Source organism: Ptychodera flava, chromosome 17, assembly GCF_041260155.1.
Source record: "Ptychodera flava strain L36383 chromosome 17, AS_Pfla_20210202, whole genome shotgun sequence".
In the NCBI taxonomy this organism is placed as follows: domain Eukaryota; kingdom Metazoa; phylum Hemichordata; class Enteropneusta; family Ptychoderidae; genus Ptychodera; species Ptychodera flava.
This window is the reverse complement of record NC_091944.1, coordinates 16,698,170-16,720,696: the sequence shown is the minus strand read 5'-3', so window position 1 is coordinate 16,720,696 and position 22,527 is coordinate 16,698,170. Positions and strand designations below refer to the sequence as shown.

General features: G+C 35.6%; 2 protein-coding genes across 2 annotated transcripts; both read right to left on the bottom strand.

The window, feature by feature from the left end:
• Nucleotides 1–1,673: 1,673 nt before the first annotated feature.
• LOC139115627 (estradiol 17-beta-dehydrogenase 11-like) lies at nucleotides 1,674–9,539 on the bottom strand. The gene is made up of 4 exons (XM_070677894.1): nucleotides 8,949–9,539; nucleotides 5,781–6,025; nucleotides 5,111–5,239; nucleotides 1,674–2,974 (listed from the first exon to the last, which is right to left on the bottom strand). Exons 1-4 carry the CDS (start codon nucleotides 9,399–9,401, stop codon nucleotides 2,872–2,874), a joined length of 930 nt encoding a protein of 309 aa, XP_070533995.1. The 5' UTR covers nucleotides 9,402–9,539; the 3' UTR covers nucleotides 1,674–2,871.
• A 2,408-nt stretch (nucleotides 9,540–11,947) lies between these two features.
• On the bottom strand, nucleotides 11,948–20,311 carry LOC139115624 (estradiol 17-beta-dehydrogenase 11-like). The gene is made up of 4 exons (XM_070677891.1): nucleotides 17,537–20,311; nucleotides 15,586–15,830; nucleotides 14,637–14,765; nucleotides 11,948–13,677 (listed from the first exon to the last, which is right to left on the bottom strand). The coding sequence occupies exons 1-4, from the start codon at nucleotides 17,987–17,989 to the stop codon at nucleotides 13,575–13,577; spliced, it is 930 nt and encodes a 309-aa protein (XP_070533992.1). The 5' UTR covers nucleotides 17,990–20,311; the 3' UTR covers nucleotides 11,948–13,574.
• Nucleotides 20,312–22,527: the final 2,216 nt, after the last annotated feature.

Below are 22,527 nucleotides of genomic sequence, written 5' to 3'. Positions count from 1 at the left end.
AAATTACTCTTTGAGGAAAAAATAGAGTGGTCAATTAAAAGAGTGGTCAAAGTGATAGGGTTTTTATGGTAAAGCTGGGCTGTAAGATTCCTCGTGCTATTTATAGCAATTATGCAATCTGTGTAGACAGTGCAATGAAAGTGTTACATGATTCCTTATAATGCTTTTGATGACCTTGAACTTCTTAAGTTTCAAACATTTGTCTCTTCATTGTGCTTTCTCTGAGTACGTACAGTCTCAACTTATTCAACAGAACTTACTTACAATGTTAATTTGAAAGTTAAAATGTGCTTTGTTAATAGGAGGGAAATACTGATAAAGATAACCAGCTTAAGATTCTTTATAACCTGACAGATACATATATGCTGTTTTTTATGACGTAAATCTTGATTTAAGCAAGTCTTGTTTACTTTAATTAGAATGTAATTAATTCTCGTTTATTAGCTACTATAGACTAATATAGTCTATAAAAGCTATTGTGATGGGTATATATATGTATGTATGTATGTATGTATGTATGTATGTATGTCCGTTTGTTAGGCGTCCGTCCACTCAAATATCTTGACAACTGCAGTACTTACTGATTTGATATTTGTTGTGTGGATAAAATATATGATTTTGAGAAACTACTTTTATTTATTTTTGATATTGTTGAAAATATGCAAATTAGCACCAAAAAAGGCGTTTTTTGGTAAAAAATCTCCTTCTTCATAACCGCTGGTCAGACAGCTTTGTTATTTGGTATACAGGTCCCTAGGGATAACCAAACTTAGATTTGTTAAAATTGTGATGAAATATGCAAATCTGTATTTTTACGGAATTTTTTCCCCCATTTTTGGTGAGGCCATCCTGAAATGAGCTATCAAAGATATCCACCTTCTTCTTCAATACATGTGTCACAAAAGGTTATTCTCTACATAACGCAGCAGAGCTCTATCAACTGTTGAGTTGCTGTTTTTTCAAAACCGCTGGTCAGACAGCTTTAATATTTGGTTTACAAGTCCCTAGGATGACCTTAGTGAGATAATTTCATACAGTCATGTATCCATGTCTATAGTAGCTTCAGGGACTTTGGCCCTATGTTTTTCCAAACCTTTTGAAAATACTGCCTCGGATATTAATCCTTTGAACTTTCACTATTATTGAATTTCAGTTCCATATCACAACAGTAAATCTCAGATAAAACTACATAATAGTGCATTTACAGTCAAACCTGTGTCAATAGTCACCCTTACACAGTGGTCACCTTGCAGCAGTCCTGTAATATTTTACATGTTATAGGCCGCCTACAGAACAGCAACCTGTAATTGCTCCAGTTTGGTACAAAAGCTGCGTATAATGGTCAACATATCTGACTCCGAATGACCTCTGTCAAAAAATTCTTGGACTGAAAGAATGATACAAGTCTATTTGGCCAATTTTCATAGTTGCATCACTATTGTTTCAGAAATTTAATTCGTAAATCATGATTTTCAGAGATTTATGATATTGAATTTTAATATTACTGTTATCTTTTTCTACATCACCACTGAACATACAACCTACACAGAAAGAAATGCCACACCAACACTTTATAGAAAAATCACCGCCATACTGTGGTTACTCTTTCTTGGTGCCTAGTGTGAGCACTATACACAGGTTTGACTTTACTTACAAAATCTTCATATCACATATTTATTTTTCGTAAATCATAAATTGAACTTTATTTCACCATGTGTACTCTATAATACCTTGTACAGAAGAACTTTTTATGTTCACGACTACACCATTGTTAATGGAAAGCAGAAGGAACACTGGTCTAAAATCTACAAAAAAATATTAAATACTTTGCCACTGTTGAATTACAAAATTTAGAATTGAATGCAAGTATCTTGCAGTTCAGAGCAACTCCAGTCATATAAGACTGATGAAATCCACTTTGAGCAAATATCTTACAGTCCTCTAAATGTTAATACTTGACCCACTGACAAACACAATATGGACGTAACATGCAATTTTTGACCTCTTCAACTCATTACCATATCCAGGAAGGGAGCATCTGGTGAATACCCATTGTTCCATGAAATCGAGGGGAAACACACTGACACAACCCTCATTTTTTGTGACAATTTTTTTCCCCTCCATATCAATTTGTCTTTCATGGTGACGCTGACAAAATATGAAAAATCAAGTAAAAAAAATTAATCATGTGCATCCTATCAGGACTCACATTTAGGAGAAGCTATAATGTGTACGTACAACCAGCATCAAAGAGACTGAATCATGCGCCATAATTGAATACATCACTGAATAAAGTAACTCTCATTGCATTCATAGCTAGTCATTAGATAGGCAAATTTAGTGATGAAATTTTTCTCAGCTTGCTTCTTTTCACAGTCAAATGAGCAGTTCAATGGTTTTAAAAACAAATCTGAGCACGACACTAGATGTAAGTTTTTGGAGTCTGAGACAGGGAGGGTCTAGGATAATGTGCACTATACTGCAAACATACTTTAGTAAACGAAAGACTTTGTCTCAATTTCAATTATCCACCTCCATATCCTAGAAAACATTCCTGCGAAAAAACTGACAATACAATCCTTTAAAGTTCTGTCTACCAATTGGTAATGTATGCTCAGCAGTAACCAGTCTGATTAAAATCCAATGTAGAGATGGTGATGTTTTCACAAGATTTCACGTTTTCTTTGCCGTTCTTGTTGGCTCCTTATCACTGTCAGGAATGCATATGCCATCACTACATCTATTCTAATAATGAGTTTGTGAAATCACCACATCACATATCCTAGCTGTGCCAATGCACTGAAGGCAATTTGATTCTCGTTCTAATGGTATAGACTCTGATTTCTCATTTAATAACTTTTCAAATCATCTTCAAGCATCTTTGTCTTTGCCTTCTGCCAGGTCCTTGTCCTGAGCGTAAATTCCAAAGTTGAGAAAATCTTCAAGCAGAAGTAGTACTTTTCTTGGAACAAACCTGTTGAGACACAATTATTTTCAAGGTCTTTTTTTTGGGGGGGGGGGGGGAATTCATATGCTAACAATTGTACCTTAAACAGCTGTAGAAATCAAGTCAAAATAAAACATTCCTTCTTATATGTGGTGCAGTCCAGGTATTTTCGCCTGCTTCAGGAAAGTTTTGCAGGTCTAAAAGGAAATGCGCATTGTAATGGCTTGGACCAAAATTAGCATTATGGGGTTGAGTCTGAATAATGTCAGAATTACATTGAAGTAAATGCAGTTCACACTGGACAATTTACCCAGGATCTGAGAAGATGAGGGTAGGTTTTCATTTCTTCTAAAAATGATAATTTTCGACCCACGTACTATGTCTGAACAGAATTGGACTAGTTTAGTCCAGTAACCAAATTTATTTATTTATTTATTTATTTACTTTATTTCTGTGCAGCCATAAATGGGTTTTATGTATTGAATACCAAGGGGGTTATGTCCAACATAGGATTCAGCTGCCTATAATCATGCATGTGGATACATTGGCACTGGAAGATCATTTTAGCTCAAACTTTGCATGTAAACAAGATTATTACTGTAATACATGTTTGCGACAACATTCATCTCATCTACTGTACTTGAAATTGTTGGCAAAATTTTAGATAAATGTGTACAAGAATACCAAAAATTGCATTAATAACACCATGCTCGCATTTGATGGGTACTACCTGTAATATGAGTTTAACACAAATTTTACAAGCTATGCCGGCCATAAGCAGTTTCAGAGAAGAAATTTCGGCCAAAATGAGAAATTTGGCCAAAATAATTTTGACATGTAGGTTTCACCCACATTTAATCAAATCAGTATGAAGTTATCCCTTTACATTTGCAAACCGAACATGAACACTATCAGCTGAGTGGTCTAGCTGAAAAATACATTTTGACAAAAATTAGAAAATTTGGCCCCTAATAATTATGTATGTAAATTTCATCACAATTAGAACAGATCAGCATCAAGTCCTTGGAACTCAACGAAGCAATCTGACAGCTGTATGACAAGTTCTTTTTACGGAAAAGTCATTTTACCAAAAGTGGTTGTTTGGCCCAAAAATTTACATCCAAATACCACTATTACCATAATTTAATCAATCTTATATTTGGAATATTTTTAAATGGTAACATTTGCCCCAAAAAGTATAAATGTAAATTTTGTCATCATTCAAATGAATCTGTGTTAATTCTTCTCTAGACAACACCAATTTGAAAGCTATATGACAAAGTCCTTTTGATAAACAAATTTTCGTGAATATTGTAATGTTTGACCCAAAATTTCCATATGCAAATTTAAGCATAATTTAAAATGAGATCATTTCAGGGAACCAACAAATAAAATTTGAAGCCATAACATGAGTACTTTTGGGTAATGTTTGATACAGAATGAGAAAATTTAATCTAATTGTAATATGTGAATTTTATCATCATTTGAAGAAACTTGAAGTCATCAGTAGCAACATAGAAAATATATGTTTCCAAGCCATTTGAGGCTCCGGAGAAGAAATAATTAAGAAAAACAAGGAAAAGTTCTCAAAACTGTGTTGTAAAATTACTCTAGTTTGAATAAATCTGTGTACGGTCATCCGTAGGAATTTATGTTTCAAATATCAAAGCAATGAGACATTTAGTTCTTTGCATTTGTTGACTATTTGCATTATTAAAGCACAGCTACATATTGTTGGTTACCACATTCTTTTGAACAAAATCGCATCTACAATTTGTGTCGCATCTTCACAATTAATATCATGGTGATACATGTGGTGGTTTTCAAATCTTTTTTGCTGTGAACTATTAATATACATACATTTAAATGACAACAGATATCTGACTGGTGCCTTTCCCATGCTAAACATACACACAGCAAATGGGGGTTAAAATAGTATTTTGTCCTGGTAAAATATCATTATGCAAACCATATAAGGATCTCATGGAAAAGTATCCAACTGATAACTGTAGTGATAGAGACAGGAATACACTGATATTTCTGTCAGCTGCAAATAATGAAGCAAAACAATAACCATGACATATCCTAATCTTGGTAAGTCACAAGATTTCTCTATAACTGTTTGAAGACAACAATTTATAGAGAATGCACCATTATACTTACGGATTGTTAATGGCAAATCCATATTTCAAGCTGCCAGGAATCGTCACTTCAACCCTGTTCCTCAGGACTCCATCAATGATTTCAGACACTACATATTCTGTCTTCATGACAGGATGCAGCCTTGGAAATCTATGCATTGTAAAACAATATTGGATAATTGTGTGGGGAAATATTCACCTCATTTTGAAATGTAAATAGATTTTTATTGTTGAAGACATCTTCATGTTTCATTTTTTCCCAAAAGACACCACATCATATGTATGTGCCCTCACCAAAAGTTACCACTCCACAATCACACCACTTATTAAGTGCACAAATATTTTTGGACCCTGAAGGGAGAATGCGCCACGCAGAGAGATATTCAGACTCTCAAAGTTTTACTAAATTTCTAGTCTATTACTCATGGGAGCTCCTTTTGAAGCTCATGGAGTAAAGTGTTCACTGGATTATTTTTGTGAAAATGGAAAATTTATTTTTCTCATTTGGCCATTTGGAATTTATCTCAAATGTCAGTAAATTTGTTGCTCTGGTACAAAATTTTGCATGGTTAACTCTGATTTCTATGCTCGATTTCAAACAATTTCCTTCCAGCAAGTTTGAGCAAAAGAAGAATTTATATGACCATGATCTTATTCACAGAGTTATATCAGTAACTTGATGTCTCACATACCTCATTCGGGGATGTTTTGTCATTCCCGTATCTACAAAGTATGGCAATACTGTAGTTGTATAGACGCCACTTATTTTCATCTCCCTGATCTCTATGGCGAGAGCTTCCGTGAAACCGACCACTGCAAACTTTGAAGCTGAATAATCAACCAGTTTACCTATGCCACATTTGCCAGCCGCTGCTGCTATAGATACAACGTGTCCATGTTGACGCTCAAGCATTGCTGGTAGAAATGCTCTGACAGTCTGTATAAAGAAATAATGTAAAGCTATCATTTATTATTGCCTATAAACAGAGACCCCAAGTATACTGCTCATAGTGGATCCAATTCTCTATGGCATTAATCTTATTGTCTTTTAGGATTCTTTCACAACCAGAATACTGCAACATATGCCTCCTAGTGTAATTTTGAATGGCACTGAAGTTGAGCTTGATCCAACTACCTGATTCTGTAGTATTGTTTATACGTTTCACACTCAATACTTTTGAAAACCATGTATACAGACAATTACTGTAATGGCAGAATTATAATGCAGCTTCTACCAATGCACGGTTAGTTGTCTTATATAGCCAGCCTCTTGTCTTAAACATTTTGTAAATATAATAACTATTTAGATAAAAAAATAACAGGAAAAACAACACCTTGTTAAACCGTTATGTTTCAAATTCGTATTTTAAAATCACAAGCCCTTTCCATCGCGTTATATTAGTATTCTCTTTTTCAGTATCTCATTTGCATATGTTCCATTTTCTTGTTGGATAATCAGTTGGTGGCAGGGACTAACCCTGTGTGGATGCATACAGCCCTACAATCTGTAATGCTTTTACTTTCTAAATCATTGTAACTGTAGTTTCTAAGGAAGAAATTAAATATTAAGGGACCATACCTTATTGCCCCTAAGAAATTGTCTTTTAAAGGAGAGTTTAAATGATAAAAAGATAAGTGTATGCTTTCTTTTGTGTCATTGCATGTACTTGTTATCACAAAATGGAAAAAGAATTATTCTCGATCAATATTGAAATTGCTGTAAATTGATGGACTTTCTGTAAAACAATAATGTCTGTTTGGCCTTTGTACCATCATGGCTGTGGCAACCAAAGTTCCTGGTGGAGTTCCTGCCTGATACTTCATGTCACTAGAGGGCAGTGTACTTTGATGTTCACTATGAGGAAACTTTTTAATATAAACCATTCAAAACCATGAACAATTTTCAAAAGGAACTTTCGTCTAAAAACTCTTGTGATTGCACAATTTTTTAAAGGTAACGTGCATCTTGAAATACAATTACTCTTTATCTTAATCAAGAATAAAAATCAGTGGTCAACCTTGCAAATTTTGGGACTAGAGGTTGAACACCTCAAAATTTACCAATAATTGAAATTCAAAATGTAGAGTTACAGCAGTAACAGCAGAAAGTTTTTCACATCTCCTCAATGTTTATGTCAAATCTTTTAATTTTCACAGCAGAAAGTTTTTCACATCTCACAATGTTTATGTAAAATCTTTTAATTTTCACAAAAATGAGATGATGAAACCTTTCATAATACTCTACAGGCTTCAAAATGTCTCTAAGTACCATTCAAAGCATTTTGAGTTTCTGAAAACAATGGCAATGAGGGGCATTCTATTCAATTAACCTGTCTCCAATAGGGTACTCCCATTAAAAGGGGTATGTGCCACTCCAATGGGTAACTTTAGAAACGTGTTGACTTCTCATCAGAAAAACCCTAAAAATAGGTTCATTACATAATAAATGTCCCAATGTTTAAGGAAAACCTTCACACGCAATAGCATACCTGTAACATTGTCAAGAAAATAAATAACAATGCGTCTTTTTTCAATATCATGGGTAAGCTATATGTTTTCAACTTGCACTGCACCTTTAATACAAAAATGTAGGGAGTACTAGTATCCCTCTACTCTGATCAGCCAAATTCCCTAGTTTGCAAATCCACAATCAGGGCTAATGTGCAGTATCTCAGAAGCTTTTCAAGTGCTTGGCTGCCACTCATTGTTCTTATGAATTACTTCCAAACAGCCAATCAGGTAAGCCCTAATAAGTTTTAGACTCCTTGGCCATCTACCTCCGAGCTGCTGCACATTGCCTGCACAATCACATCGAAAATTATGTGTTTGGTCAAACTATGGTGGTGAATAAGAGCATAAGAAAGCTACAAATTAGCATTGTTAACTGCATGCTTTTGTTGTCTATTATACTTGCCTGGGGATGCTAATGACTCTCAAAGTTTGGCTTATCAGAAAGCCACAATTGCAGATCTTTTTCAGCAATGAAAATTGTTGTGAGCCGTCATTTATTTTTGCTTTTGGTTAAGAATATACAGGTACAGCAGACAGCTAGGGAACTTTGTGATAGATTGATTACTTCTGGGTTATCTCAAAGGTAAAACACATAAAATGTAGTTCTTCATGTCAAACGCTTTGTTCTTTCCACACATTTACAGAAAATAATTCCCTGATAAATTCATTGGAGAAAGGCTGACCGTTTCATCAACGTACCCTGAGACCAGTATGCACACTTTAAGTATCAAACAACTTTATACTGGCACAACATAGGGTAGTTGGCAATGGATGAAAGGTGAAACATGTTTAACATGTTTATTAACAATGACTATCGTAAAATATAAATTTTGCAGCTATATTGAAGTGATGCATCTAGATATCATGATTGAAATAAATTATTTGTAAATAAAAACGTCGCATACGCGTTGTTCCGACGACCAGCTCCCTTTTAAGGCTGCGTTCACAAATAAAATGGTGCGACGGCTGGAGGAATTGCGACTGAATTCTAACTCTTTTTTTTCAGATCGCCTCAATACAAAAAAATCCCCCCTCCATTAATAAGATCAAAATTTTTCAAGTCCCCCCTCTACTACCCGCAGAATTTTCAAATCCCCTGAATCCCTCCAGCACCCTCCACCAGTATTTGCGAATGCATTCTAAAACGACTAGTCAAAAACGTGCATATTATATCGATAATTCGTCAAAATTGAACAAGAATATCTCACAAGTCATGCGTTTAAAATGAAAAGTGCAAAGATTGCACATTCAGAAAATTATTAACTATGGTAAAAAACTTTATCGGAGCTATTCGAAATATTGCGGTTACAATATTATTTTTAGCATTATACTGCAATACATTAACTTACCCAAAAGTGTGCCATAATATTGACGTTCATAAGTCTTTCAATTTGGCTATCAGACAATCTTAACAACTCCAGGCCGTGTAATATCCCGGCGTTGTTGACTAAAATGTCCACATCTCCAACCTCTTCTTTGACTCGTTCGGCCACGCTTCTGACATCCTCCTTTTTGGTCACATCTACCGTGTACGTGCTTACGTCAGCTCCGATACCTCGTACTTCGGCTGCAGTCTCTTCGTTCCCCGTCTCGTTGATGTCCCAAAGTACCAAGTGTGCCCCGAGCTTCGCGAATTTGATTGCCAGGCATCGTCCGATCCCGTGTCCTGCTCCGGTGATGAGCACCACTTGGCCGTCGACACTCTTCCGTCCGGGAGGTACAAAGAGTCGAAACAGGGATTCTACGTACGCTAACGCGATACGAAGGAAGAGTAGAGGTATTTCCCACACCAATTCAAGCATATTTTATGATGATAGTAATATGATTCTTACACGTGTATTTTCACACCAACTTATCATACATATGTCCCAACATTTGCATTCCCTGGTTTTGTAAACCGGTAGTGCGTAAAGTTTGAAGTCGAAAGGTCAAAGGAGGACAAGGTGACAAGTTCACGCCATACGATAAGCCCAGTATTGCACTTGCGCACAAGTACTGCAGGTGCTCAGGAAGTAGATCGCCTATATATTAGTAAAGAAAAAGGCTCTCATTTCTCGAGCACCTGTGGTCTTGAGCAAGTATTTATGTCCGACTCGGAGTCCTGTGTCGAAATGTTTTCCAATGCTATAGGAAGACTCGCTGAATCCTGTGATCCCACATCATTTTCTTTGTTTGTGCGGTTCTAATTTAAAAGTGTGCCAAGCTCAATAAGCTTAATAATGATGTCAACACGATTGGAACTAATTTGGGATAATTGGATCTTCATATTTTTAAAATTTCTCACAAGTGTTAGGTGCCCTATAGCTTAATATTGCAATATTATAAATTATTCGTAAAATTAAGTATATAACATGAAAAGAAAATACAGTAGATGAGCGTACATTTGCAGATTAAACCGACATTACTTCACTTATCCAATTATCCCAAATTAGTTCCAAGCGTGTAATGTACGAATCAAAGTTAACGCTTAAAATACTAAATTACAGGTAGCCGCAGATCTGATGATGGAGAAATCTGAATAATATTTGTGAAAAAAGCAGAACATAAACTATGTGCGTAAAAAGTCTCCTTTGGCAATTAACCCAGCTCTTTCATGTCTTGCCAACTTCTTTTTCTCCTAGGTAAGAATTTTGTCTATATGTTCCTCGATGTAAAAAGATAATGTAAACTTTATTGCCTATATAAAATATTTGTACAGTTTATACAGAGAATTGAATATAATATCGCCACAGAAAGAACAAGCTTAATTCTCATATAAATATATAGGGAAGTTTCTTGAGACTTGTAACATAGACCCGATCTAAAGGCTGATATGTAATAATTTTTCTGTACAATAATTTTACAAGTGAATTCTAGATTTTCAGACTCCTATTAATTATTAATTTCTGTAAGTTTTGTTAATACTGACCCCAATAACAACTTTTAAAATGTCTCCTTTGATACAGCAAAATGTATTTATCAGAATCAGACTTGAGAAGCAAACACTAGGTGTTTTTACATGATAGCTGTGGGTCCATAGCTGTGGTGTTTTCAGACGGGATTCATGCCTTTTACGGGCTGGTTTTGACTTTTACGATTTTAACGTGGCGGGGTTAAAATCGTAAAAGTCAAAACCAGCCCGTAAAAGGCATGAATCCCGTCTGAAAACACCACAGCTATGGACCCACAGCTACATGATTGATTGCCAACATCTACCGCCGTGGACTGTTCCTGGGTCACATTGTTTATTTGTGTGTCAAACTAACGTGTTTAAAAAGTTTTAGGCAGTATGCTCCTCGAAAGTGAAAGAATTAAACTTTTGCTCAAACTTTCCTTAAGGAATCTTTCAACCATTCTCTTTCAAAATCAAGAATAAAACTCGAGGGTCACCATGCAAATTTTTGGAACTAGAGAAGCAAATAACTCAAGATTTATTGATATTCAAACTTCAAAATGGCCGCAATCCCTGTGCTAAGTCTAGGGAAAAAAATAAAATTTTCGAATTTCGAAAAAACTAGGCAGGTGAAAAGTTTTCTTACACCAAGAGCGTTTACATGAACTCCCACAAGTGGTACAGCAGAAATGAATTGTAAAAGTTTGAGAGTCAGAATGTCTGTCGTATCCCGGAGAGACGTTCTACCTTAATGTTGAACGCAGGTAAAATCATAGACAAACTCGATTGTCGATGTTAAAATAAAAAATGAACTGGTCCTGCTTTCGATTCATATGGACACTTTGAAGAACGGCCTATAGGCAGCCAGTAGGGTGAACCATTTTACACCCGGGGGGGGGGGGATTCCAAGCAAACATTCAAAAAAATAAATCCAGCCTCAGTGCACAGATCGATCGACAAAAATAGAAGGCTGATGCAAAAAGAAAAACATCAACGTGAAGTTACCTTCCAGTATTATATTTTTTGATGCCTTTAGGGAACAATGTGTTTCAAGTTGTAGGATCATAAATTTATGGCCAGTGCTCCCTTCGGCCAAGGTCAGTGTCAGGGAATCAAAATACCTCACATTTAATACCGACATTTGAAATTAAAAGTTGCCACTATCCCTGTGTTAACTCAACAGGGGAAAATAAGATTTTCAATTATCGAAAAACTAAGACGGTAAAAATTTTTCTTCCTCCAAATTAAAAGCTTTAAATTGAGCACCCACAAGTGGTAGATCAGAAAAGAATTGGAAAAGTTTGAGCATTCAAAAATCTGTCCCTGAGGCGCATTCTACCCTAACATGCTAGCTCCAAGCTCAGGCAAATTTGTCAAGGAAAGCCATTGCTCCAGAATCATTCCCATAGCACAGTCTGCAAGAGTCCATCACTCCCAACATTCAGCCTTTCTTAAGTCTCTGACATGCAGTTCTGATATGATTAATGTTATCATTTATTTCTTTAAAAAAAGGCACTTCACACGTCTCAGAGCATTTACATGCTACAACTGATAAAATTTGTGCAAAAAAATGATGAAAATTATAGTCTAAACAGTCTACATTTTGAAAACTTCAGTGTTAAAAAATTTCAATAGTTATGAAAATGTTGCAAGGTATAAAAGTAGTCAAAGTTAGAAAATCACACGACAAATGTTTCAGACATATCAATTACAAATAGTACTGAATGAGTTTTTGAATGAGTTGAGTCTTTTACACCACAGTTTAACAGTCAACAGAACTAGCAATGGAAATCTCAGGTCGCAATATAAGTTCAACAGAAAAGGTGCACACACAGAGAATGCTCTCTGCCAATATGCCTTATTGGATTTTTAATGAGGTGTGGCACCAAATATAATGACTCACTTCCGTTGATCTGAGATTTCAGCAGGGTTGTACATCTCGATTAGATCAATCAGATAATGTGATGCGACACAACCAACTATTTTTGAACAATCAAGATTTTGAAGTGAATGCAGACTTCAATCTCTATGCAGCCACAGTGAAGATCAATACTTAGTACAGGTGTGATATGTGGTCAAATTTACAGGTCCCTGAGAAAAGGTAAGCTGCAGCATTCTAAAATGATTGAAAGCATTCAAGCTGAATCTGCCCAATATACCGATAATTTGCAACTTTGCATCATTGAAACAATCTAAATCATTGTCTTTGAGGTACAGTTAAGCATAATAATTTATCATACCATGATAGTTATTACTTCAACAAACATGAAGTACACAGAAGTACATAGGATTTTTTCAATACAGGCTTTATGTAAAGTTAATACCCAAACAGCATTTTTTTATTTCCTATATTAGTAAAATTAAACATTTATTCATACAGATAATTTTTGTGATTTTTTAAAGGTTGTATACGTATCTAGGTCTTGCTATAATTTGTTTTGCAGGACGTTGGATGTGTGGGGTTCTAATTGTAAGTGTGCTGTGCCTAAGCATGGAAAATAACAGTACAGTTTAAACACATGAGCTCATTTTTGCATAGTGCAGTATCTAATGTCGTGTGGATGTTCATAAACACGTACATCTTCAAACTGGTGGACACAAGGGTTGTAAATGTCCAATTAAAACCACTCAATGAAGTGAATCCATGAAGTATCATTCCTTATAGCACAGTAAAATTGTAAGTTTTGCTTAAAATGTGCACTACACAGCAAACATGCTTTAATGGATAAAATATTTCAGTTTTTTGTTGATTATTTATTCCCCAGTAACATTCTCACAAAAATAAGGTTTAATTTAAAAGCAAAAAACCTCAATAAAAACCTTTAAACTGCTGCTCAGCAATTACCTTACTTGCATGCCAATCTAATGAATTATACATTTCAACTTTTGCTCGTTCTTTGTTGTTCTTGATAGCTGTTGTTTCCCTCTATGTAAGTGTTTGCGAGCTCTACGTCTGGTTTTGATCACTTTTGGAACAAAACACATCCTGTTTCTAAAAGAGCCAGATCTAACAATTAATTACAAAGTAAATAGTCATTTGTACAATTCTCAATCTGATGTTTAAGAGTCTCTGATTTCTGCTTCAAAACTTTTCAAATCATCTTTAAGCATCTTTGTCTTTGCCTTCTGTCAGGTCCTTGTCCTGGGCATCAATTCCAAAGTCAAAAAAATCTTCAAGCAGAAGTACAACTTTTCTGGGCACAAACCTGATGAGATAAAATTATTCTTAAGACACTTTTGTGATGGAAAACTACCTGTAAAATACTGTACATATAAACAGCTGTGGAAATCATTAAAAAGTATATTGATACCTACCAGGTAATTTTGTTTGTTTTGGGAAGGTTGTCCCTATCTCAAAGAAAATACACTTTATAATTGTTTGGACAAAAATTGGTATGAGGGCTTAGTCTGAATGATGTCAGAATTCTGTCATGAACCCTTTTAGTGCCAAAGTCAATTTTTGTTGCCTAATATGGTCCGTACTGTCTGTGGCTGTGCTATCTTCTTCTTGAAAACAGTAAACATGGCAATCTTCTTCTTGAAAACAGTAAACATATGGCCTCTTCCCAGACAATTTTTTCAGATTAAGACAATTTCTTTTCAGATTTTTCCAAAACTTTTGATAAAAATTTGAAGCCAATGAAAAGCTATGTCCCTTTAGTCCAAAATTATCAAAACAATTACAGAAAAATTCATAAAAATTAGTAAATGTTGCACTAAAATTTAGATGGGAAAAATTATAGCACTTAGAGTGTTAATAGGGTTCACACTGCATCTATTTACCCATGATATAAGATGTGGGTAGATTTTCTTGTCATCTCAAAATGATCAATCTGGACTTACTAAGTCTGGACAGAGTTGAACTAGTTTAGTCCACTTTTAAAGTTTTATTTTTCAAAATCAATGCATTCATAAAATGGATTTAATATCAAAGGGGCTTTAGGTCCAACAAAGCATTTCAAACATCAATAACCATGCATTGGAAAGACACAAAAAGGTGGACTATGAATATGCATCAAATGCTGAATTTGCTTCACATTTGCTTGGCATTCATCACAAATTCCGGGAAGAGGCCATGTTTACTGTTTTCAAGAAGAAAATAGCACAGCCACAGACAATACAGATCCTATTCCCTTTATAGGCAATCAAAAATCACCATACTTACAGATTATTAATGGCCATTCCGAATTTCAAGCTGCCAGGAATCATCACTTCAACCCTGTTCCTCAGGACTCCATCAATGATAAGGGATGCCACATAGCTTGGCTTCATCATTGGGTTCAGTTTTGGAAATCTGTACATTATAGAATGATATTAAGTAATTGAATGCATGGCATGTAACATTGTGTCTATGCATGGTGAGCAATTCTGCCTCTGTATGCTCCATTTCCTTACAATAAAAAAATCCATGTTTCAAAAAAATCCACATTTTAATACTGAATACTTCTCTAAGAAACTGTTCCTTTGAATCTTTTGGCATAGTACAGTCTTGAACCATGTTAATCCATTTTTTAAGTTAATCTGCTATTATCAATCAGGGTTATAATATATATATATTTTGTAATACCTTTGAAAATACAGTTTGTTATAACAGGGAATATTTTAAGATCCAACATAAGAATTGAAGCTTTCAGTTTTTTTGCACATAGATCTTTCAATGGCATACCTTAGAAATTGGTATAATCAGTCTTTTTCAATGAGTCTAAGTACTTGCCTTTTGACAAAAAGTCATTGTCAATGACATTGTCCCTACTTGGTAATGAATTTGGAAACCATTAACGGAAATTATGGTCATATTGGATTGTATCACAAAACAAATCCACATGTGCATGTATGACATAGGGAGTTATCCATGTATCAATTTCCAATGAAATCGCTCTCACCAGCTCTGAAAAATTTAGGTGAACGGATGCTAGACTGACGCACAGACATGGTCAAATCTATAAATTCTCTCGGACTTTGTTGGTGGGGACTAACAAATGATCCCTAAAGCTACCATTGCTATATATGCACATTTAGTCTTTAGGGTCTGCAAACTGGAACCTACCAGTTTATGAAATGACAAGAGCATTTGTCTTCTCAGTGAACTGATGCACCATTACTTGATAACTCACCTACCACGAGGATGCCTTGTCATTCCTGTATCAACAAACAATGGCACTACTGTAGTTGTATAGACACCACTTATTTTCATCTCCCTGATCTCCATGGTGAGCGCTTCCGTAAAACCAACCACTGCAAACTTGGATGCCGAGTAATCAACCAGTTTACCTGTGCCTCGTTTGCCAGCTGCTGATGCTACAGATACAATGTGTCCATGTTGACGCTCAAGCATTGCTGGTAGAAATGCTCTGACAGTCTGTATCGAGAAGGAATTTTAAACGGGCACTGCAAATTAATCAGTTTCTTTTGCCCAATATCACTTTATTTGGAAAAATTCAATCAATTTTCAGTAATTTGTTTACCCAAGATTAATACATTGGTAGTGTTTACTTTTTTGCATGACAACCAGTTGGAAGTTTGGAGAGAAAGATGTAAATTTATGCAAATATATGCAAATTGCCTGGTTTCTTGGTTTCTTTCTTCACTTTTATTGTACATGTCAATATAACTCCACTCTGCCTGGGTCAAGTTTTCAACTTCAAATATTTTTTTCATTAATACCAAAACAGAGGTTATTTAACCCAATATGCATCCCCATTATCCTTCAAGTATAGTTTTGCTACCATACTTCTGATTCTCTGCTTATTGATAATGTTTGGTATGGAGCAGTTTTAACATAGTTTGCACCTTGACAGTGAAAGATTTAAACTTTCACTCAAACTTTCCTTGCTGAAACTTCCCACCATTCTCTTACAAAATCAAGAATAAAAATCAGGGGTCACCGTGCAAAGTTTGGTACAAGAGAAATGAATTTCCCAACATTTCTCGATGCTTTGAATTCAAAAGGGCTGCCATCCCTATGTTCACTCTGTTGGAGAAAACAAGATTTTCATTTTTGAAATACTAAGACTTTGAAAACTTTTCTTATTCCAAGAGCTTTAAAATGAACACCTACAAGCAGTAGACCAGAAAAGTAATGAAAAAGTTTTGAGTCTGACTTTCTGTCCATATGGTGCTTTCATCTCTTAGGTAGAATGTGCCTTGGGGACAGATATTCAAACTCTCACAATTTTACAATTTTCTTTTCTAATCTACCACTTGTGGGGGCTCATTTTAAAGGTCATGGTGTAAAAAACATTTTCACTTTCTTAGTTTTTCGAAAATCCAAAATTTTATTTTTTTCTCCAAAGCGTTAACACAGGAGTGGTGGCCATTTTATATTCCAAACATCACTAAATCTTGGGTTATTTGTCTGTCTAGTTCCAAAATTTGCAGGGTGACTGCCAATTTTTATTCGTGATTTTGAAAGAGAATTGTTCAAAAATTCCTTGAGCAAAATTTGAGCAAAAGTTCGAGGCACATACTACCTTAAAGAGAAACACTGCTTTCAAAAAGTGTAAAGGTAAGCTGCAATGCCAAATCAAACCATCATCACATCCCCCATGGGCAAAATAAAGTTCAGTACCATTATTTGAAAGGACAACATAAACAAGCTAAAAACTAGTCAAATTTAGTTTTTCATTAATTATTTGTTTGTAATTCTGTTTAGTTTTCTTCAAGAAAAAAATTCCTAAATAAATCTATCAAGCTATTGGATAATGTTATATCGGATAATAATACTACGTTTTTTGCTAGGACTTCTTTATTTTAATATGATATTATTGTCCTATGGATTTAATTCTAATTGTTTGTCTGTTTTTATCGATCCTTTTTTCTGGACATTTATCAACGACTTTGATTTCTTTTCTGTTTGTAAAAATTACCATTTCCCCATGAAATCTGTAAGAGTTAACAAAGTTTTAATATTAATATTATTTTCGCCTTTACACCGTAACACTATGGATGTATCTCTTTTAAATCCATGGAAAACGCATCACAGGCGTTCGGCTCGTCGCTTCGGTAAGTATCATAGGGGCTTCGCCCAGCGACAAGCCACGCCCCTGTGATATGTGTTAAACTTACCCAAAAGTGTGCCATAATGTTGACGTTCATAAGTTTCTCAATTTGGCTATCAGACAACCTTAACAACTCCAGGCCGTGTAATATCCCGGCGTTGTTGACTAAAATGTCCACATCTCCAACCTCTTCTTTGACTCGTTCGGCCACGCTTCTGACATCCTCTTTTTTGGTCACATCTACCGTGTACGTGTTTACGTCAGCTCCGATACCTCGTACTTCGGCTGCAGTCTCTTCGTTCCCCGTCTCGTTGATGTCCCAAAGTACCAAGTGTGCCCCGAGCTTCGCGAATTTGATTGCCAGGCACCGGCCGATCCCGTGTCCTGCTCCGGTGATAAGCACCACTTGGCCGTCAACATTCTTCCGTCCGGGAGGTACAAAGAGTCGAAACAGGGATTCGACATAAGCTAACACGATACGAAGAAGGAGCAATGGTATTTCCCACAACAATTCAAGCATATTTTATGAAGCTTTCGACAAAAGTGACAATCACACGTGTAAATCACACGAAGTTAAATATGGATCCCAAAACTTGTGTCGTGTCGTATAACGTTGTGAACTGTTGTAAAGTTTGAAGTCTGAAGTTCAAAGGTCGTCCAGACACCAGCACAGGAATTTGTGGACAGGACTGTGACCGGCAGGATAATGCAGCAGAGATATCGTGATTTCGCCGTTCTATGAGTCCACCCGACAAACGCTCGTGGACACAAGTAAGCGCGATGGTCAAGAGTCACACAGAAAGTTTTTTGAAATCAACATGGCCTGCTGGCAACGTAGCTGTCTCTGTGTCACAGGGTACGGGTGGGCTGCGTCTACGCGGGTCATCAAAAGGTCAACCCGGGCCCCGCCACGGATTGACCTTCAGATGACCTGCATAGACGCAGCCTACCTTGTTGTCACAGTAGCTAGCTGCGTTTCCACAGCTAGAAAAATAACTGAATCTGATGACATTATAAATCATTTTTGTTAACACATTTCTGGTTTTAAATCGAAGCAAATTTGCGATTGTATGAAATGATGTGTTTAGTTAAAGCCCCAGTGCTGCTAACTTTTGATGATAATTTCACCATTTTTATTTTGAATATTAAAGAACAATAATTCCTTGTTCTTCTCCCCAAAGAATGTTAATATACACAGTATCCAGCTTGTCAACTCAGCCCCTATGGTTGTAAAGTGCATTGTTATTGTTGAAAACTGACTTCTGGTCCGGACTAGAATTCAAATGTAAACAATATTCATGCATTTTACACATAAGCTTATAGACGCTAAGTTGACAAGCTAAATAGTGGGTGTTTCAACATTCTTTGGGGAGTAGAATAAGAAGTTGCAATTGATTTATAAAATAAAATAATGAAAACATAGGGCCAAAGTCCCTGAAGCTACTATAGACATGGATACAAAATTAAGTATTTCCTGACTCTATGAAATTATCTCACTAAGGTCATCCTAGGGACTTGTAAACCAAATATTAAAGCTGTCTGACCAGCGGTTTTGAAAAAACAAGCAACTCAACAGTTGACAGAGCTCTGCTGTGTTATGTAGAGAATAACCTTTTGTGACACATGTATTGATGAAGAAGGTGGATATCTTTGATAGCTCATTTCAGGATGGCCTGACCAAAAATGGAAAAAAAATTCCTTAAAAATACAGATTTGTATATTTCATCACAATTTTAACAAATCTAGGTTAGGTTATCCCTAGGGACCTGTATACCAAATAACAAAGCTGTCTGACCAGTGGTTATGAAGAAGATTTTTTACCAAAAATGCCTTTTTGGCGCTAATTTGCAGATTTTCAACAATATCAAAAAATTAATAGAAATAGTTTCTCAAAATCATATATTTTATCTACAGAACAAATATCAAATCAGTAAGTATTGCAGTTCTCAAGATATTTGAGTTGACGGATGCCTCACAAACGGACATACATACATACATACATACAATCATACTGACAGTGCACGCCGGACAGATACCCATCCCAATAGCTGAGAGTTAATTACATTCTAATTAAAGTAAACAAGACTTGCTTATCAAGATTTACGTCATAAAAAAACAGCATATCTGTTAGGTTATAAGGAATCTTCAGCTGGTTTAATCTTTGTCAGTATTTTCATCCTATTAACCAAGCACATTTTAACTTTCAAATTAACATTGCAAATAAGTTCTGTGAATAAGTTGAGCCTGTAGGTAATCAAAGAAAGCACACTGAAGAGACAAATGTTTGAAACTTAAGAAGTTCAAGGTCATCAAAAGCATGATAAGGAATCCTGTAACACTTTCATTGCACTGTTTACACAGATTGCATAATTGCTATAAATAGCACATGAGGAATCTTACAGCCGAGCTTTACCATAAAAACCCCATCACTTTGACCACTCTTTTAATTGACCACTCTATTTTTTTCCTCAAAAAGTAATTTATTTTATCCTTACCAAGTCAACCATAAATGGAAATTAGAACTTTCTCTATCTCTATTTATTTGACCACCCTATCATAACAAACTATTATGAGCAATTTCTTTTAGATAACATACAGAGCACAATAAATGACGGTCCAGAACATGTCAAAGTTAGGATTCAGGAAAGTTGCCTTTACATGTTTTAATCCTCCAAGATGGATAAACATTTCACTATGAACTGTCAAAAAAGTTGAACTTTCTAATAATTCTACACTAAAATTATTTTGGCTTTGATGATTTCCTAATTAATTCAATTATTTAAAATCTTATTATTTTTTCCTGGGTGAAGTGATAGGGTTTATACAGTACAAGATCACATACAATGTAGTCAAATTTTGACAAAAATGACAAAAAATTCCTTAAAAATACACATTTGCATATTTCATCACAATTTGAACAAATCTAAGTTGGGTTATCCCTAGGGACCTGTATACCAAATAACAAAGCTGTCTGACCAGCGGTTATGAAGAAGAAGATTTTTTACCAAAAACACCTTTTTTGGCATTAATTTGCCTATTTTCAACAATATCAAAAAATTAAAAAAAAAAGTTTCTCAAAATCATATTTTTAATCTACACAACAAATATCAAATCAGTAAGTACTACGGTTCTCAAGATATTTGAGTGGACGGACGCCTCACAAATGGACATACATACATACATACATACATACATACATACATACAGACTGACGCCGGACGCCGGACGGATACCCATCCCAATAGCTTCTATAGACTATAGTCTATAGTAGCTAAAAACCATCAAAAGTTAGCAGCACTGGGGCTTTAAAGTTTGTTCCATTCGATAAAAGTATTTGAACAAAACTCACTAATGTTCAAAGGGAGCCGTCATTATTTATGGCCTAGGGGTCGGAGGAATGTGAGGGGGGGTCACTCTAAAAATTGAAAACTTATAAGGGGTTGCTCAAAATGTGGAGAGGAAGAAGGGGGTTTACTCAATTTTTTTTGTGTGAATTTTGCAACTTTACACACATGAATTTCTCATAATTTGTGACATGTGAGGGGGACCCCTCTCGTGCTCTCCCCTGGGATATTTTGACAGTTTAACTTAATAAATAAAGAAATTAAAAACACCTCTCACATTGCACCAGACTGCACCATTGTACACATCATTTTCTCAAAATTTTCCACGCAAGATAGGGGACAGCCCCCTCTGACACTTCCCCCTAAGCCTCTCGCATGTTCTCCCCCTGTACTTTAATTCTGCTGAGTCAGATATCCTAGTGAAAACCCTGTCATGATACTAATCCAAGTTAAACAATGTTATATGGTTGGATACTGGTTAAAGCTCGAGCTTTAATATCTGTATTTTGTTGTCACTTTGTATTTCGTTTTGTTGGTTTCACCTTTTTTAACAGTCATGAGATAACCAATGATAATCTAGCAGGGTAAGTCGGGATTTGAAAGGTGTTTACTATTGCTGTTTTTGTAAATGTTACAAATACATGTATCGATATTAACTTTTCTAAGTGGGGGGGGGGGGGTCAGTCAAAATCTTAGTTAAAGAGGGGGCTGCCCAAATTCACCATGGTTGGCAGGGATGGGAGGGGGTTGCTCGAAATTTGGAGTTTTCGATGAAATTCCTCCGACCCGCCCCCCAGCCGTAAATAATGATGGCTCCCTAAAAGACTGCACAATACAATTGGAGGAGGGGCGGTACGAGGAGGGTGTTCCATTCAAGACACAGAAAAATTAGAATATTACAAAATGGAGTCATTGGGTGGCCATCATTTTAGCTCAACTGTCAGCGACATGGAGCTTATCAAATAGGCTGATTTTCAGACGTCGTCCGTCCATCCATCGTCCATCGACAGTTGCCTTCTCCTCTGAAACTGCAAGTCTGATAGCTTGTAAATTTGATATGCAGTTCACTTGGAGAACCTCACTTAAGTTTGTTCAAATTGTGGTGAAAATTGCATATATTTTTAGGGCAATTTTTGTCATTTTTGGTCAAAAAATTTGTTTCATCAAAACCCTTGTCTAACAGCTTTGATATTTGACGTCCACGTTTATAGGCATAAGCAAACTGTGATATATTCAAATTATGATGACATCTTCAATTTGTATTTTTGGGCAAGTTTTGCAATTGTAGATAAAAAATGTCTTTCTCAAAAACTACTAGTCTGATAGCTTTGATATTTGGTATACAGGTTCCCTACAGATGAACTTAATGTGATATATTGAAATTATGATGACATCTGCAATTTTGTATTTTTTGGGGCAAATTTGCCATTTTTGGTCAAAAATTTGTTTCTCAAAACTGCTAACCTGATAGCTTTAATATCTATATACAGGTTCCAAGGGGTTTATTTCAAATGATGATGAAATCAGCAATTTTGGGTTTTTGGGGGGCAATTTTTGCCATTTTTGGTCCAAAAATTTGATTCCCAAAAAACTACTGGCCTGATAGCTTTGGTTGACATATTTTAGGGACTATCTTAATGTGATATGTTCAAATTATGTTGAAATCTTCAATTGTGTATTTTTGCAGCTATTTTTGCCATTTCTTGTCTGGCCA